This window comes from Erigeron canadensis, chromosome 7 (genome assembly GCF_010389155.1).
Source record: "Erigeron canadensis isolate Cc75 chromosome 7, C_canadensis_v1, whole genome shotgun sequence".
Lineage (NCBI taxonomy): Eukaryota > Viridiplantae > Streptophyta > Magnoliopsida > Asterales > Asteraceae > Erigeron > Erigeron canadensis.
The window spans coordinates 28,612,354-28,630,618 of NC_057767.1; the positions used below are offsets into that span (position 1 = coordinate 28,612,354).

Genomic DNA, 18,265 nt, shown 5'->3' on the forward strand with positions numbered 1-18,265 from the left:
ATTGGATATAAATGTAAAATTATATAAGAATGGGGATAATTGTAAATTTAAATATAATTTGGATATATATGTAATTAGTAAAGTTTTTTAAGGGATGTATGTAATTCTCTCTAATCTATACTCCTTTAATAAGCAAACTACCTCACCCCTCTTTTAACACCTCTACCTTTAAAATGTCTTTTATGCCCTCCTAATTTACACTACCCTATTTTTTTCTCCATCACGCTCATTACACACACATACGTTCATCCAATTTCCGATTTTCTCTCCCTCCCCCCTTATCTGATTTCTCCCCCCATAAACACCATCCACCACCGCCCCAAATACCACCATCCACCGCCGCAATCCACCTTCTATGTACGCTATCCCCCCATAAACACCATCCACCACCGCCCCAAAAACCACCATCCACCGCCGCCAGCTTATTTTTTTTTCTTTTTCATCGTCGCCGCCCCACAAACCACCATCAAACCACCGGCGTTTTTTTCTTATTCCCCGCTGCATCGCGCGGGTACAACGCTAGTATTTATTTAACTAATATTATTGGTTTTTTTTTTAACAATAAGATACTTTTATTAATACGAGTGGAAAAACATACAAGAGGAAAAAGTTAACAGTTTGAGCTGGTAAGAAACATAAGATACTATTATTGTTTTATTTATTTTATCTTTTTAAATAGATATCCTTAATGATAAACCTTGATCAAAATCTCGTAGTCTAAGATATGTGCAAGATTTCACCATTATATGGTGAAGTTTCACATATATCGTATGCTGATTGAATGTTCGAAGAAAAAAATATATTTAAATAAGGGACTTTTATTTTGAAAACCAATTTTTTTAAGTACCTTAAAAACTCTTAAATTAAATAATGGATCATATCTCAAAAACCGTATATCGATAAACTAGTGTTCAGGCCCGTCCAATGGACGGGTAGTCTTAAAATATATTTATCAAAGCTAAAAATTGGAATTCAAGTATATTAAATCTCTATGACCAATATCACAATTTAATCAATACGAAAACTAAAGAATACAACATCTGAAAATTAACTCCATATAAATATTGATTCCAGTTTACCTTTTTTTTTTCAACTTTAGTTAAATAAAAAATTTACAGTTTGTAAAATGTAAACTTACTACAAACAGTATATTAAAAAAAAGCCCTAGTAGTCGACTGTTTTTTTGGTTTGATCGGACGTAGTTTTTTTTTTGTTGAGAAGTATAATTAATTATATTTAAGTTGTGTTAAAGTTTAAATTGGTGATGCAAAATCAAAAAGTGTAAGTTACTTTTAAAATGGGTTAAAGTGTAAATTGGTGATGGAAAACCAAAAAGTGTAAATTAATTATTTTAGATTGGGGTTAAAGTGTAAATTGGTGATGAAAAACCAAAAAGTGTAAATTAATTTATATTAATATTAAAATATTAGAAGATATATAAAGATGGGGGATTAGGCTCTAGGAAGGGGATTAGGGGTGCCAAGTGTACCCCCAACCCCCTCTTTTAGTTATATTATAGATTATAAAAATTATATGGGTGTTTTTAAAATTTCATGCTTTTTCATTAAAGATGTCATTCGATATACTTTCAACGAATTTTTAAATCCGAGGGCGAAGCCCGTACGGTTAAGACATTTGGCTATCATAATCAATGACTTGACCTATTACCCCACCATTTCACCACCACAACACGCGGACAATATCTCTCGTTACAACATAAAATGTAAATTAGATTGTCTCAACTGTTGGTGCATAAAAAAACACTTCATCGAATACCTAAGAAGAAAAAATCACTTTTAATAATCCGCCAAAGATACTAAATTAACTAAATCTACCAACACACATCTAGACTTTTCTCTCACTTAAAAATTACAAAAGTTTTTCTCTTTTATGTATAGCCACATTTTGGAAGAGATATTTTAGAAAAATCAAGAAATAGTGTGGGGGTTAAACTTCCACGGTGGCATTTGGAATCAGATCCTGCACTTTTGCCACATTTTATTTATTATTTAATTCACACTTTTACCCCAAAAAAATATCTCCCAATTCAACAATTTCCCTTTTCTTTCACACCTTATTTTCTTCCTTCACTCAAAAATCTATACATACACATCTATATCTATATCTATCTGTATCCATATCTGTATTCATATAAGCTTAGGTTTCAAAATCAATCTCAATTTCAATTTCTGATGGGAGAAGAAGTCAGAATTACCGGTTACGATATTTCCGGCGACGACGGAGACGACTGTCGAGTTTCCGAGTGGGAAGACGGACTTCCAACCGCCGACGATTTGATGCCGTTATCACACTCTCTGGTTCCTCCGGAGCTAGCGTCGGCGTTCAGTATCGCGCCGGAACCTCACCGGAGTTTGATCGACGTTAATCGTGCTTCACAACATACAGTTTCGAATCTCAGAGGTCAGTCTGTTAATCAACCGCCTTTAAATAATAATAATAATATTAATAATAATAATAGATTTAATATGTTTAAATCATTTGATGATAAAAATTGTGATAATAATTATAATAACAAGGATGATAATAATCAAGGAGAGGATGAGAATGAGATGATTCTAGAAGGAGATGAAACGGTTGACGGTTCGGAATCTCGGAAACTTAGGAGAGTGGATAGTGGTGGTGGTGGTAATGGAGTGGTGGGAGAGGAAGCGGATTCATCGGCTAGGACGTCGAAGAGGCCGAGATTAGTGTGGACACCGCAATTGCATAAGAGATTTGTGGACGTTGTAGCTCATTTAGGTGTTAAAAACGCGGTACCTAAAACGATTATGCAGTTGATGAATGTTGAAGGATTGACTAGAGAGAATGTAGCTAGTCATTTACAAAAATATAGGTTGTATTTGAAACGAATGCAAGGGTTGTCGAATGAAGGACCTTCGTCCTCTGATCATTTGTTTGCTTCTACTCCGGTGCCACAGAGCATACACGAGTCTAGTGGGAACGGGAATCGAAATGGGAATGAGAATGGAAATGGAAGTAGTGCAGTGAGTATTCCAATGCCTTATCCGCCGCAACAGATGGTGCCTATGCCTTATCCGCCGCAGCATATGATGCCTCATCCGGGAGGAGGAGGTGGAGGTGGTGGTGGTTATCATCATGGATTTGAGTCGTACTCTCATCATCCGTATAATATGATGATGCAACAAAGGGATTGGGCTGGAAGTAAATTTGCTTCGGTTTCACCTTATCAGCACCGTATGACTCCCAACGATAAATAGGGATTTAGTACAGTTAATTGGAAATTTGTTCAACCAAAAACAGAGGTATGCTACTTGTTTGCTTAATGGAAGGTGTGCTTAAGAGTTAATTGATATGTGGGTACTAAGTAGACAATTTAAATCTCAATGTGAATTTTAGCTTCATATGATACCAAAATAATAATAACTGAAATGTTGTTTTGATGGCCAAACAGCATAGTCCCTTTGTGAAAGTTATTTAGGATGAACGGGTTATTAAGTAAATTATAGTATCTGTGTTAAGGTCTCCACGCATACAGATCTAACGTTAAGATAGACCATAGGCTCATTTTCAATCAAGATATTTTGTCACTGGAATGATGCTGATATATCCATTAAGTTGGTTGATTAACTTTTTTTTTGATATGCTATGGTAGTATGGTACCATACACTTTTTGGAGCATCTTAATGGTCCAGGGATATGATTCACTTTTACTAGTCTGTCCTTTTGTATGAGTAATTTAGTTAACTAATCAAACTTTGCCACTAATCCTTTTGCTAATTCCTCAAGATTCAAGATTGGGATAGATGCATTTTTATCTTAAAGCTGATTGCCTGATATTTTCTTGTCCATATGCTAGTATATGATTAAATCAATCTTGTAGTGGAACTACTTTAGGGATTCGAGGCTAGTGATTACAACATATTGATAAATACAGAATCTCTTTACTTTTTCATGGACATTTTATCGAAATGTGGTTCAAGTGACTCCCTTGTGGCCTTGTTAAACTGGGAATTAGTTTAATTTGCATTGTGATATTAGAGAATCCATTGCACGTCTAATTTTATCATATAATATTAAATTTGCCTTCAGTTCGCTTCTCCATCTTAATTTAGTTAGGTTCTGATTAGATGCATAATGAAGAGAAAACATGGGTTTCAGCTCTTTAGAAAGAAAAAAGAAAAGAAAGAAAAAGCATTGTTAACAGAGTTTAAGACTTCAAACTCGCCTCCCCTCTTTTTGCTGGAGTGCAGCTTTTGCCCATTTTTATAAGAAAACTAAACTTGCTTTATCTGTAGAATATGTTATTCGGTTTACTGATGCATATACTTATGGTTCTGTGGACACAACAATGACAAGATTGATGTCATATAGTCTAGTCTACCAAGAACCAACATGTTGTATGATAAGAGGAAATTGGAAGGCAATTCGGTTTTTCATAATTCAACATGTCAATGATATTTTTATCAGATGCTGCACTGTATATATTCATAATCCTTGATTTATCTCTATATTCTGATAGGTACTGTTGTCCATAAGGTAGTATGGAGCAGCCCCAGTAATAATATAAAGTTACCCAGACATTGGCAACCAACTTCTTGTGGAGCAATGGCATTGATTTGCTAAAGTCACCTTGATGTATCCAAGCTTCTCAATGCAGAAGTTCAAATCAATACTAGCATCACTTCCGAGTAAGAATAATCAAAATTGGCATCAACTTCAGTTTGAATTGTGAACTGGTGTGATGCTGCACTCGTTCGGGTGGCCTGTAGTAGACATGAGTTGAAGATAATGGATTTTGAATTCCAACTGAGAGTTTAAATGTAACATATATGATTGTTACTCTGCATATAGGGCGGCGACAAAATAAAGTGCACTTCTAATTCGAAGTAGGAAAATAGATGGCATCAAGCCAGCAATTGTTGTAGGTGTGCATCTATCTAATGACATAAAAGCTCTCATGTGGAAAGTGTTTGCTCATTATTGATCCCACCATTTTTGTCTTATGGAAAATAATTAAAAGTATAATATTTCCTTGTTATGTGTATTTCTATTTCTGTAGAGTTGATAGCCTTTGGTATACATATTGTTTCTCTTCCAGATCTTCCGTAATCTACTAGTGATTTATAAGTTTAAGAAAGTCTGGTGAGCGTCATCTATTGCCGTTGGTCTTTCACTATTACTTTCTTGGTAACTTCAGTCTCCTTTCAGGTGGAAGGAATTACTCAAGAACATTTAAGACATCACTGTGCAGTACGTTGTCATATACAAGTAGATGTTTATTCAATGGAAAAATTAAGTCATTCTTATATTTATGATGATTTATGTTGGAACTATAAATGATGTTGCGTACCACAACATAATAATCAGAAATAGAAAATGCTTCTATTTAAGCTTTCTCATCATCTTTTATGGTTTTTCAGGTTTCCAGTAGTTCATAGAATAGTTTTTTATTACTCTATTCCTGCTTGAGTTACCATCTCAGATCAATTTGTTATATATCTGAACAGAACTCAATTGGACGATCTCAGATTGTCAGATTAGCATCAACTGTTTAACTTCAATGATATCTACTCTGTTTTCTTTCTTGGTGTGCGGTCTTTTCGACAATGAGGATTTATGTTGCAATCTTTAAAACTGGTGACACCGAGCTTAAATTTAAACTCCCATCATTCATAGCATTGTTTGCTGAGCAATATATGGAAACCTGAAGCGTCACTAAATTATGTGCTAGATGAGTGTTTGTTGAATTGTAAGTTTTTCTGACCTCCAGTTTTCACATTACTGCCCCAAATTGAGTGCAAGGTTGTTGTGACTCAAGGATCGTCTGTTTTCAAACTTAATCCCTACGGGTTTAAGTTTAGAGGCACAGGAATGGGTTTCCAAACCCATCATCCTTGGTGGCCAGGTTTAGAAAATATCTGTCTGAATAAGTTTGTAGCCCGATATGCATTCCCCGAACCCAATAATTAACCTGCAAGTGAATAGTATCAAAAACCATATACAAGATGAATAAATAAACTTGATCCTTTCTTTCTCATTTGTTCTTATCAGAGAAATATGATTGTTTCATAAAGGCAAAATTGGTCGTTGGAACACTTTCCACAAAACTAAGGTCAAATTAGTACTTGCATTTTCATTAGAAATTACAACATGAAGTTATATCTCTAACCGTGTTCTTTCCTAACAGTCGAAGGATGGTTCCTCTTCGTCCCTAGAATCGCCACAGTCATGCCATCAGCTTTCGATACCTGAGATTCTAGAAGTTTGTAAAGGACCTTCACAAATGGAGAAAATATTTTGGTTGTTGCTGATAAGCAGCTTATCTCAACTTCTAATTAAGATGCAGATGAGTTTTGGGCTGAATTTAAGATGATTTCACTGTTGCTTAGAAAAAAAAAAAAGCGGACAAATGCTCATGCGTTAGCACAACCGCTGTTTGACAAGAGACTACTAATGCTCAGAAATAGCTCACCAAATATCAGCCAAAAAAAGCCTCGCCGGACAGCAAAAACTAAGCATAGACTATAGAATTTCAGAAAAATAGTGTGCTTCTTGAATTAAACAATTATATCCATCTGGAAAGTTTACTTCCATAGGTACTGAAAGAAAATTTTTTTGACTAGACAATGATCCATATGTTCTAAGATAAAATAGACAAATTCCTCTTCCAACATGCAAAACAAACATACGCTTCACGACCCATATTGGTATGGAACGTTCTTCCCTCTCAACTGGAACATAGAATAAAGAATGACCAATCAATGAAAAAATCAGATATATAAGAAACCTGAACAAGTACAGCAAAGAATAATCCTATAACATAGCATCAATTTATTGTATAGTAAAGAAAATTGAGGGGATGATTACTTGGTTGCTGTGGCCACACTTCTTCTTCCTGCAGTTGGTTGCCTTTGGGTGGAGACGAGCATAGCACCTAATAAAATAAAAAATCAGGTCAAGTCATGAACAACTAATCTACTCAACAATCGATATATAAAGGGGCAAAGACGAGAATGAAAAGAACAATATCTTTACTTGCGGCAAATTTTCTTGTTTTGGATATACTTCTGAGCCAAAGCAATCAAAGAAGGTTCAACCTTATAAGCGGCAGCACCCCTGCGTCCTCCCCTAAGCCTCAACACCAAATGAAGAGTCGATTCTGGGACAAACATCGACACAATGAAAAAAAACAAAACTAAATCAGATAAATAAGGATCACATTCCAACAAATCATAGATCAATCTAACATATATGCATTCTGTTTAGAGATCAGTGTAGCAACTAAATTAGTAAATTACGATAATAATAATAAAAAAAAACAAAACAAAAAAAAACAACACTTCTAATATACAAACATTTTTAAAGCACATAACATCCATGGTAAGATAAAAGTCTAAAATATAATCAAACATCTTTTCCCAAGTTAAACAAAGTCTAAAGTGTATATTATAAATAAATTGGGTACAAAATTAACTAACTTTAGGGGACGGTTATTATGATGTACAATATTTCATAAATAGCAAAATTCTGAATAAATATCTATACGTAAGCTTTTTAATTATCATTTATTACAAAGTCAATGAAATTAAACCTTTCTGGATGTTGTAATCAGCAAGAGTACGACCGTCTTCAAGTTGCTTTCCGGCAAAAATCAAACGTTGCTGGTCCGGTGGGATACCTATACATATATATATATGGTATATACATTAGTACATTACATTATGTATAATTAAGGATATAACAAACTGTTAAAAACATATATATAAATAATTATTATTATAATTGGTATATGAAAAACGTTGTTCAAAAAGAAATATATTAAGATAATAATAATAATACATTATTACCTTCTTTGTCCTGAATTTTGGCCTTCACATTGTCGATAGTGTTGCTGCTTTCAACCTCAAGGGTGATGGTTTTCCCTGTTAGGGTTTTCACGAATATCTGCATGTTCTTTCCTCGACTGATTGATTGAATTGAATTTTGTTGTTTATGGAAAATCTATATATTTATGCTATATATTATCGTAAAGTTTTTTTAATCATAACTACTCAACAAATCTTTTTTTGAGTATAGTTGATATAAATAAACATGAAAGTAAATGAACCATTCTAAACGTCCCCAACTCATTTTAATCTGTATTGAAGAATGACAACTTTCTAGCAAAACCCATTTGACTTGTTGCCCAACCCACCAAGCCCATCCATCTTGTCACCTCTAATCCTGTGAGATAAGTTACGTGTGTGTGCTTAAGGAAGCAGATAACTTCACATATGAAGGAATGTTGCCTGGTGACTATATATTAGCTAGGCAGAAGACCTAAATATACTATCTCATAGTTTTGATTTATAGCACCCCTCCCATTTAATCTAACTAGAAAAACCACAGCCCATTAGGAACTGATCCAAACAGCTGTTAATTTTCTTTGAATTAGAAACTAGTCAAGAATAAACAAACCAGATGGGGAAGTCATAGCAGTAGCAGGCTTAGGGTGAAGCAATGCGGGGGAATATAGTAACAGCTCTGAAGAATCAAATATTTACTACTTTTAACCATCTCTCATAATTCATTAACCAGTCAATCGGTCAAAACTGCCGCCTCTAATAGTTTATCTACACGTGGCCAACTCCAGCAAAAAAACAACTATAACATGAAAAATCTTATCACTTGAAATAGACACAACAGTGTATAAGCCAGAAGATTATTTACGACACCACACAATTCATTTCAGATTCTAACCATCAATCTATTTATACATAAGTTATAGCTTAAGATCGCAGTGGAAGTAGACATGTTGATGCATGTATACAAGACCATGAAACACATTGAAGCACCAATTTCTAATTTCAGTTTCCGAGAAGGCTTCACTTTGAATTCCATAAAATGGTAAAAGACTACACTCCTAGAAAAACATGATGATACTTCCATGAGACTTATAATATATGGATGATTTATCTTACACAACAACTGCCAAGAGCAAGTTGATGTTAAAACAGGAAGCTAAGAGATGAATAACAAATAGCGTAAATCTGTCAAATTCGACCAACTTAGTTATAAATGGATCGATTTGGATTTACGATTAATCCAGAAAGTGCCTAACGAACAACTCATTTGTCTGGAAGTCTATTTTTAACCCTTAGAGCCCCCTAGATCGCCTGATAACGGATACAGTAATACAGATATAGTATACTCCTTTAAATACATAGTTTTCGAGATCTGTAACAGTTAATAATTGCATCTTAGTAGGTCAAGCCAACCCAAGCTGGAACCAAAACCAGTTTTGACCTGTTTCCTATCGAGCCCATTTCCCACCTCTAAAACAATAGAACCAAGTTTTTACCTTGACTTCTCTCAAATTTAAGCATTCCTTCCATGTATAATATTTTCTCTTCATTTTCTTAATGGTAACCTGTAAGCATTATACATCAGCTATAACAAATTCAATCGCTTAACTTTTATAAGTTTTTCCAGAATGCTATGCTAATCACAAAAAACCTACCACTTCACCATTATGCTTATTCAAGGCTCTCCAGACAACCCGAAAAGTTCCATTACCAATTTCTATTAAATATGTGGTACCTAAGTCAGAATACCGAAAGAACTTTATGTCTCAAATTTGATTTCGCGACATAGATAACACAGAAGCACATATGAAACTAATTTCACCTATACATTTATGTGTTCCCAACAGCACGTAGCACATTAAATTTAAAAAAGAGACAAACATACAGAAGAAATAACACGCTTTATTTTAAATACTACTGCAAAATCGACAAAATGATTCCCAGCCTGTGTTCCAGCTGAATTTACCTTTACTCTTAGTGCAAGAGCAGAGTAACTCTATAATTCTGATGAACGTTCTCACGGAATATTTCATAAAAGAAATTAGTTCATTGACACCGAGACATTGACAAGGTAAAAGAAGCAGAGACAGCTGAGAATTGATTAGCATCTTGACAGTTGACACTGATCCAGCCATCCAGGAAGTATATATAATTATATAAGCAGAATACTTGTAGCCACAAACAAAAGCCTAAAAAGACTTAATTTTTTAACTTGTTTTTGAAATGGCTGTCTCATATACTTCACTTGAATTCTGTCTCAAAATCTTTGGTCAATAACTCAATATATAATGTAAATCTAACAGAGTAACAGATACCCATCTGCAGGAAGGCGAAGGCCATGTATTGCTAAATTATGGGCGGACCGACAATCTCAACTACTACTTGATAGTGAACAGAGAAATTACAAGCTAGGTTAAGTCCTGTATTTTGGAACATAAGGAAACGAATATGCAATAATAGAAGCCAAGTGTGGATTTCCAACTAGAAGCGGCAACTTAAAGAGGTGTAATCACCATCTGCAATTTGCAAAAGACCCAAGATATTGTACATAACATAAATTTTGAATTATGCATAAAAAATCTAGGTATTCAATCATCTATTACACGCTCTAATACCCAATATGATGTTTTAGAATGTTACTTGCAAGTTTGTGTCGGCTTGGAGACTAAAAAAATGCCAACTTGAACCCTGAAAGGCTCGATAATAATCATCTGAGACAATACAAATCTCAAACTCTTTCGTGAATGGTTGTATGGCAAGTATATGCTTCTTTGAATCAAGCAAATCTGGGTTACCAAGCATAGACCCATGTTGCTCATATTTCTCAAAGCTATTGCCAAATAATAAGATTTTGTTTTAATTGTTGTACCTCCAATTGGTCTTTAAAAGATTGTCGTATAGCTCGGCTTCACAATGGGGCATAAAAAACAGAATTGGATTCACAGCTTGCCTTCTGCCTTGTTCATTAATTGAAAGAACACAACACCCGAAATGTTCCATAACCTTAGATTCAGTCAATGAAATAACCGGATCAAAAACTTCCATGTCACCAATCCAACCAAGTTTCCTCTTCATGAGAATTGCAAGACTAAGCTGCAACCGAGGTGATTCAAACGATTCAATGCTACCAATACCATAAATAACCATCTTTAACTTGCGTTCTGATCCCGTAAGGTTGTCAAAATAGTTTGAAGCTTCAGGAGTTTGGATTTGATCAAGAAAAACTCTAAAGAACCGAGAATTCTCTAGTTTCTCGATGGCATTTTGCATCTTTTGTGTCAACTGAAATTCTCTTTCCGGAGTAGTTTCAAGATCATCAGCAGGAGGAGTCCAATGTGTTTGTTGTTGTATTGCAGGTTTAAGCTTGGGGAACTTTCTTTTTTCATTTTTGCGATGTGGCAGAACGACTGTCCACTCATTTTCAACTAATTTATGTTGGTGGTCAGAGATCAACGTTTCTGCAGACGTTGCCATTTTAAAGTTACAAGTTTTTTTATTCTTAATTTTCCATCTTTTATCTGCAATATATGCGAAACAAATAAGCATAAACTTCGTTTTCGCAGTTTATATCTAACAGCCTGATGCATATAAATTCTGCCATTGAACTAAACTTAACGATTAAAGCATAGATCGACATTGGGTTTACGACCCATGGACTTAAGTATTTGAAGTATTTAGAATCTTTAACACTTGAAAATAATGTATGAATGATCCAAAAGTAATAGGAAAAGTGTTAAGGTTCAGAAGCAGATGTTATAAATTCGAGTGGTGAATCTAGAATTTAAACTATCTCTAAATAAATATATATAAAAGAAAAACCTTAATTTGTGATTGAAGAAGTATGGACGAAATTCAACTTTTAATTAGAGAATTAACTTTTTTATATTTAAATTTATTTTAATAAATTTAATCTATTATTATTTCTTTATTTAAGTTTGTAGACATTATTAGTTAATATTTTTAATGATATAATTATAGAAACTTATATTTTTATATTTTATATCATTTTTTACTTTAAAATTAGTTTTTATTCTTTTTATAATAAAATTCTCTTTTTTTAATGTAACATGTTTTTATCAAATTATATTTTTGTATAGTTATTTTATCATATAACGAATAAAATTTGTTATAAGGATTTTTTATATAGGATTTTTATCATATAACGTTTTTATTAAATAAATATTTTGAAAACCGGACCGGATGTCAAACCGTCATTCTTAATAAAGAACTAAAAACAAATATGGAGTAGTAAGTTATCACAATTATATATTAGAAAAGTAACTGTATGAAAATTGCAATGATTTTATGCATAATTTTAAGTTAGATTAACACAACATGCAATATATAGATTGATAATTAAATTGCTTAGTAAATTTAGTGTAAAACTAAATTATTTGAGTAAAACGTTAAAGCACAAGTAAAATGACAATGCAGAAATATCTGGATGAATGAAAGACATCCAAATAAACGAAAACCTTACTTAGCGAGACCTCTAATAGATGATGTATCCATTTTTCAATTGTCTGGTCACTGTTATCCAGAATCCAAACAACCACTAATATAACTTCATGTTTTTTAGTGGTTTAATTCTTACCTTGTTAAATATTTTTCAACTTATGATATTATAAAAAAATTAACATGTCATTACGCGGGTAATAATCTAGTTGCGTTTGGAAGTAAATGGGGACATTATTACATACAACATTTAATATATAGAAGTTATATTAGTATGAAAAATGTACACAATGTGCAGTGTAGCTAATAATATAATCTAACGTATTTATATATGTCTGTCAATAATATACTTTTTAATCGATTTGGCAGTAAAAAAATAAGAGCTCGAAATCAACAACCTAAAATTACAACTAAAATAAATCAATAATCTAAGAGAGTAAAAAATGTAATTTCTCCACAATGAATTACCTGAGTGATTCGAAGGGAGAGGTGAGGATCGAGTTCAAAACTGTGTATGTTTGTTTTATTGTTTGTGTGTGTGTGTTTTTTTTATTATGCCTTGTTTTTTAATTGGGTGGTGTGACTTGTTTTTAACTGCGTGATGGGTGAGCTTTCATATGCTTCGTGTTTAGGCCGACATTTTAAAATTCGGTTTTTGGACGGGCTTCTATTTCCAATAAATTTAGCCCAAATAAACCTTTCATGACTTCTTGGTACAATAAGTCAATAAGTATTAGGTGCCCAAAATAGGTTTCGAAAAACGAAAAACCGAACCGCAAAAAACTGGTTTATTAAAAAACCGTTGGTTTCAAACCGGTTTGGTTTCGATTTCTAAAATCGGCTTTTTTACCGGTTTGATATCGGATCTGGTTTCAGTGTTTTGGGAAAAAACCAAAAAACTCCGCACATATCAAAGATAAAGAATATGAAAACCGAGACTATTTAAGTCGAACTCGGATATACTGACCGGTAGAGAAAATGCCCCGAGCCAATGTTCGAGTATCAGTCTTTTGACCAAAACCAATTTCAAACCGGTTCGGGTATGATCAAGACCAGTTTTTGATTGCATTGGCTCAAACTGTTTCAATTCCAAATCGGTTTGTTCCAAAACCAGTTGTTGGGCACGTCTAACTATGCACCATGTGCAATTGGTAATTTAATAGGAAAGATATGTATTTTGGGAAATTGATACTCATTATTAAAAAACAAAGGTACAGAAATGCGTGTAAAGAATAGTAACGGACCATTTTATTTCTTTGGACCCGTTTTCATTTTCTTAATGGGCCACTTCATTTTCTTTTGGACTCATCTTATAGTCTTAATTTTGGACTTAGACAAATTATGTTTTAATCTTTTAAATTGCTTCCAATTTGTTTACAAAAGATATCTTATTTTAATTGCATATTATTATTTTTTAAGTTTGTAACATTTTTAAGATTATCTCATCTTATTACAAGTGAATTATAACATAGTATATATACACATAACAGTAGGGTGTATATTTGGAATATATAACCATCTCCGAAAAATTTGTTTGCAATACTTATTAGTTTCAATGTTATTTCAGTTGATGTTTTATTACTATGGATTATTTTTTTTCACTTTCTATTTTCAATGATTTAAGAAATTAGCTTTAATTATGTTTGCATTATTAATTTGTTTTTTTTTATTTTAAATACTCTACTTTCATACCTATTATCTTTTAGAATTTACATAATATATTAATCTGTTATAAAACTATACTGTCGATTTTTTCTAATTAATAATTTCTTACTCATTAAAAAATCAATATCAACTCAGGTTTGAGCTATATAATGTTTCTAAAAGCATGTAATAATTTTTACATAATACGGAACACAATAAATATAATATCTCCCGGGGCAACGCCCGGGTAACGTATCTCATTAACGATTGTAGTGGGTTTTTTATTATTTTAAAATTTCTTTTATAATATAATGTTACTAAGCTTGTTATATTCAAAAAAAAATAAAATATACTCGTATCAAAATATAATTACAATTCATTAAAAAATAAACTTTTATGTTCTAAAGTTCACAAACACCCAAAGATAGCAATGAAATATACACATCAATCATAAAAATCATTAAAAACAAGGTTTGGTCTTTTAAGAAAATAGAAAACCGTTAAAACTGAAAAAAGGGTTTGGTTTAACAATTAACAAAACTAAGGGCACCTTTTTGCGACCACCCATTTCTATTGAATATTGATTACATCTTATCACCTTAGTGGCTGTCGAAGGGTACTTTTGCTCCTTCTTGGGATAATGCAGTTGGCTCGAGTCAACTCGACCAGACGTGCTAATGGATGATGCAACAGTTTGGATCATACCGAACCAGAAGTGGTCCGGTTCTCTTAAGACGGATGCTTGGTAGATCAGAGATAAACTGAATACGATGGAACAACACAACCATGAGAGGATCGAAGGATAGACCCCCTTCGGGTGGCGATTCCCTATTGGTAACTCACAAACATTGTATGTAGGAGGAATGGCACGCCACAGTTCATATGGACTGAACTTCCGATGAGAGAGATAATCATAGTTTAGAGAGAGAGAGAGAGTAGTAAGTGTGGTGATTGTAATGTTTGAATGGTAATCTGAGGGCGCCTATTTATAGTGCCCACTTTGGGTAATAGGATGTTTCGCTTTGGGTGTGCTTCATCACCCAGGTATTAGACTTTCCCTTATCTTATGCATCCATGTATTTATTGGACAATAGCGACTCCCTTCTTAGCTGTTTCTTGAGGATTGGTTCAACTTACTCGTTGGTTCATTCTGATCACTAGTCCATCATACTTGCTGGTCCATCTGACTCGTCGATCCGTCATACTTGCTGGTGCATCATACTTGTTGATCCATCATGCTCACTGATCCATCTTAAAGTGTTGGCCCATTCTGCATGTTGCTTCATCTTGTTCGTTGGTCCATCTTGCTGGTACATCTTACTGGTCCATCTTACTTACCAAGATGGGTCTATCTGTGTTAGAGAACCGGTTTAGTCTATACACCAACATGTCCCCCAGTTTAGTATTATGTGGTTATCACATGATACTAAACTCTAAGCTTATATATATTCTTTGTTTGTTTTTCCCTTCATGTGCTTCGGACGTTTGTTCTATTCGGCTTTGCACCTCTTTGGAGATACATTAATGATATCATTTGAGTGTTTCGGATGTTTCCTTCATCCCGCTCCATACTACTATGGAGATATATTAATAATACTTTTCAAGTGCTTCGGATGTTTGCTCCATCTCGCTTAACACCGTTGTGAAGATATATTAATGATAAGTTTAAGTGATTCTGATGCTTACTCCATGCCATTCCACATCACTATGAAGATATATTATTGATATTATTGAAGTGTTTCAGATGTTTGCTTCATCCCGCTCCACACCGTTGTGGAGATATATTGTGATAATACTCAAGTTCTTCGGATGTTTGCTCCATCCAGCTCTCTTCCTATCATAGTTATACCTTTAGTTTTTGCTTCACATTTTCCATATATTGGTATGAGACAATTTCCCTTTCCTTTGGATGAGACGTCAAGGGTTAAGGCTCTTGGAATTTTCCAATCACACTTTACGTTCCTTTTTACCACCACTATACCCTTTTCAAAACACAAGTTTCACATGTATTTTTTGTCCATTGGTTCGTCTTAGGTATGATGCATCAGCTAGATTGGCTGCACCAGCTGGATCAGTTGGATCGACTGGATCAAGTGGATTGGCATGATCAATTGAATTGATTAGATTAGTTGGGTTTGCTGTATCAGAGGGATCAGCTACATCGGCTGGATCAGATGCATCAGGTGGATCGAATGCACATCTGGATCAACTGTGACACCCTTCGCAACTTTTATAGCAAGTATGGTATTGATCTGTCTTACCATCCTATCGTGTCTAGTTGATGTTACTATCTTACTATGTCCTTGAAGTAAGATGGGCGTGTACACTTGTTCGTTCGAGTGGGTCGTTGCTCATATACCTTTGACTTAATTCTTCTTTTTCGTTAGTGAAAAATTTCATTTACATATTACCCAAATTGTTCCACTTTGTGTGATGAAAGTTATCAATTTTGAAGTAGTTTGTGGTACCCTCGGTGATTCAGCCACTATTCCGTTGTTTTGGAACTTTTATAAGCTGGGAGGATTTGGTCAATGGTATACGATTGAAAACAAAGAATACTTTAAACCATCTTGGAGAAATAGGTGTGTATTTCAAGTGCAACTGTTATAATGGACTGGGACGATCGGTTATTGATGCTTGTATTGCTCTTATTGCCATGGAGTGGCGATCCTCCACCGAGATGATCAACCCCATGCCGAAGGGGGGGGGGGGTACTTATGATGTTCTTTTCTTCGATTTGGTGCAGCGGCCGATGATGCTCTTCCTTATGTCGAGACCTTTCTTCCCCCATCTTTTGAACTTGTTTCGTTTTGTCCTTCTTGTTGTCTTGATTTGGAAGAAATTTGTATCAACTAAGATACTTAGACATAAATGACTTGCTTCAACTAATGGATCTTCCTCGGATCCTCTCTTCCCCACAAGAAGAATAAAAGTGTTAAATCTTCTTTTACAACGTTATACTCCCTGGTGGGAAGCTTGTTGTGAGAGATGATGATGATTGCCACTTCTCCAGTGAGGATATGCCTTTTGAGATTGTCTAAGCATTCTTATGACGCAAAAGTGGTTCATAATGTTCCTCTACATTAGATCGCTCTACTGATACAATTTCGTCCAAAGTTATAACGGTACTACCAATCATTCTCATGGTGAGCTTTTTGTTGTGGGAAGTGGAAAAAAATGACAATGAGGATGATGAGTTACAATGACCATGTTTTCAAGTATGTGGATATCTCCCGTCATAATGATTGTGAAGGTGATTCAATTATAGTTGCTGCTTAAGAGGATAAGTTGGACTATATTGTGGATGATGGTGGTTCAAACCATGAAATATACTAATGATGAAAGCTTTGACGATCCAAAGGTTAAGGGTCAAGGACAAAAAAAATTTATAACTGAAGAGAGCACCAAATCTGAGCAGATGCTTGACGTTTCTTTTTTTTTTTCAAATGAGAGGTTTAGCGTAGTGGTGATAAGAGTTTTGATGATCTAAATGTGAAGGATCGGGGAGAAAGTACTTTTGTAATTGAAAAAAGCACCGAATCAAAGTAGATACATGAGATTGATTCTTCCATTCCAAAGGAGTGGTACAACCCGTGGTAGTGCGTTCTATTTGAATTCTCTGTGGATACCAATTTATGTAAGGATGTTGCAGATCGTATTGCCACCCCAACTGAAGTAATTCGTATGTCGCATACTACGAACGTTTATATTCTGGATAAGATAAATGTTCTCTTGGACCGACTAAATGTTATTGTTCTAGCTATGAGATGACGTTGGGAGTCTTTTATTAAGTCTTATAAATGCAAATGTAAGCAAGTTCGTGCCTGTCGGTTTTGTGCTAAGGTTTTGGATCAAGAAAGAGAATAAAAGATTTAGTGAAACAAGTTGCTTGTTCTTGTGATGATCAAATGGAAGAGCATGAGGTTGTGTGCTTTTTGTGATTGATAAGCAGTTGAAACCACTCGGTTGGAGAAACATCATTTGAGGAGGAACTTCAAAAGGTTGTGTCTAAAATTTTAGCCATTACGGTTGGTTCATCCCACGAGGGTGGTGCATCCTCCTCCGCTGCTACTGTAGGACTTTAGAAAGCTTTAAAGAACTCATTCTAAGCGTCCCATTAAAGTGGTGCATCCTCCTCATATGCTACTGAAGGACTTTAGAAAGCATTTAAAGAACTCATTCTAAGCATCCCATGAGGGTGGTGCATCTTCCTCGTATGGCTTTGACGGATGAGCTTCACGGGAAGTGTAAGATGTTGGAAAGGAATAGTGAACCCATTGAAGAGTGTAAATGTTGGATTTTTAGTGAAGGTGTTGGTTTGGTGGTGGATCAGATGTTTT

General features: G+C 34.4%; 3 protein-coding genes across 3 annotated transcripts; 1 reads left to right on the top strand and 2 right to left on the bottom strand.

The window, feature by feature from the left end:
* Window positions 1-2,034: 2,034 nt before the first annotated feature.
* LOC122606787 (transcription factor LUX-like) lies at window positions 2,035-5,091 on the top strand. Its single transcript, XM_043779642.1, has 2 exons — window positions 2,035-3,284; window positions 4,502-5,091. Exon 1 carries the CDS (start codon window positions 2,193-2,195, stop codon window positions 3,237-3,239), a length of 1,047 nt encoding a protein of 348 aa, XP_043635577.1. The 5' UTR covers window positions 2,035-2,192; the 3' UTR covers window positions 3,240-3,284; window positions 4,502-5,091.
* A 1,421-nt stretch (window positions 5,092-6,512) lies between these two features.
* LOC122606788 (ubiquitin-like) lies at window positions 6,513-8,686 on the bottom strand. The gene is made up of 5 exons (XM_043779643.1): window positions 7,830-8,686; window positions 7,574-7,660; window positions 7,018-7,141; window positions 6,850-6,916; window positions 6,513-6,713 (listed from the first exon to the last, which is right to left on the bottom strand). Exons 1-5 carry the CDS (start codon window positions 7,930-7,932, stop codon window positions 6,675-6,677), a joined length of 420 nt encoding a protein of 139 aa, XP_043635578.1. The 5' UTR covers window positions 7,933-8,686; the 3' UTR covers window positions 6,513-6,674.
* A 1,725-nt stretch (window positions 8,687-10,411) lies between these two features.
* On the bottom strand, window positions 10,412-11,321 carry LOC122608734 (protein SENSITIVITY TO RED LIGHT REDUCED 1). Its single transcript, XM_043781829.1, is given in 1 exon segment — window positions 10,412-11,321. A coding segment is annotated over 1 exon segment (846 nt). The 5' UTR covers window positions 11,301-11,321; the 3' UTR covers window positions 10,412-10,454.
* Window positions 11,322-18,265: the final 6,944 nt, after the last annotated feature.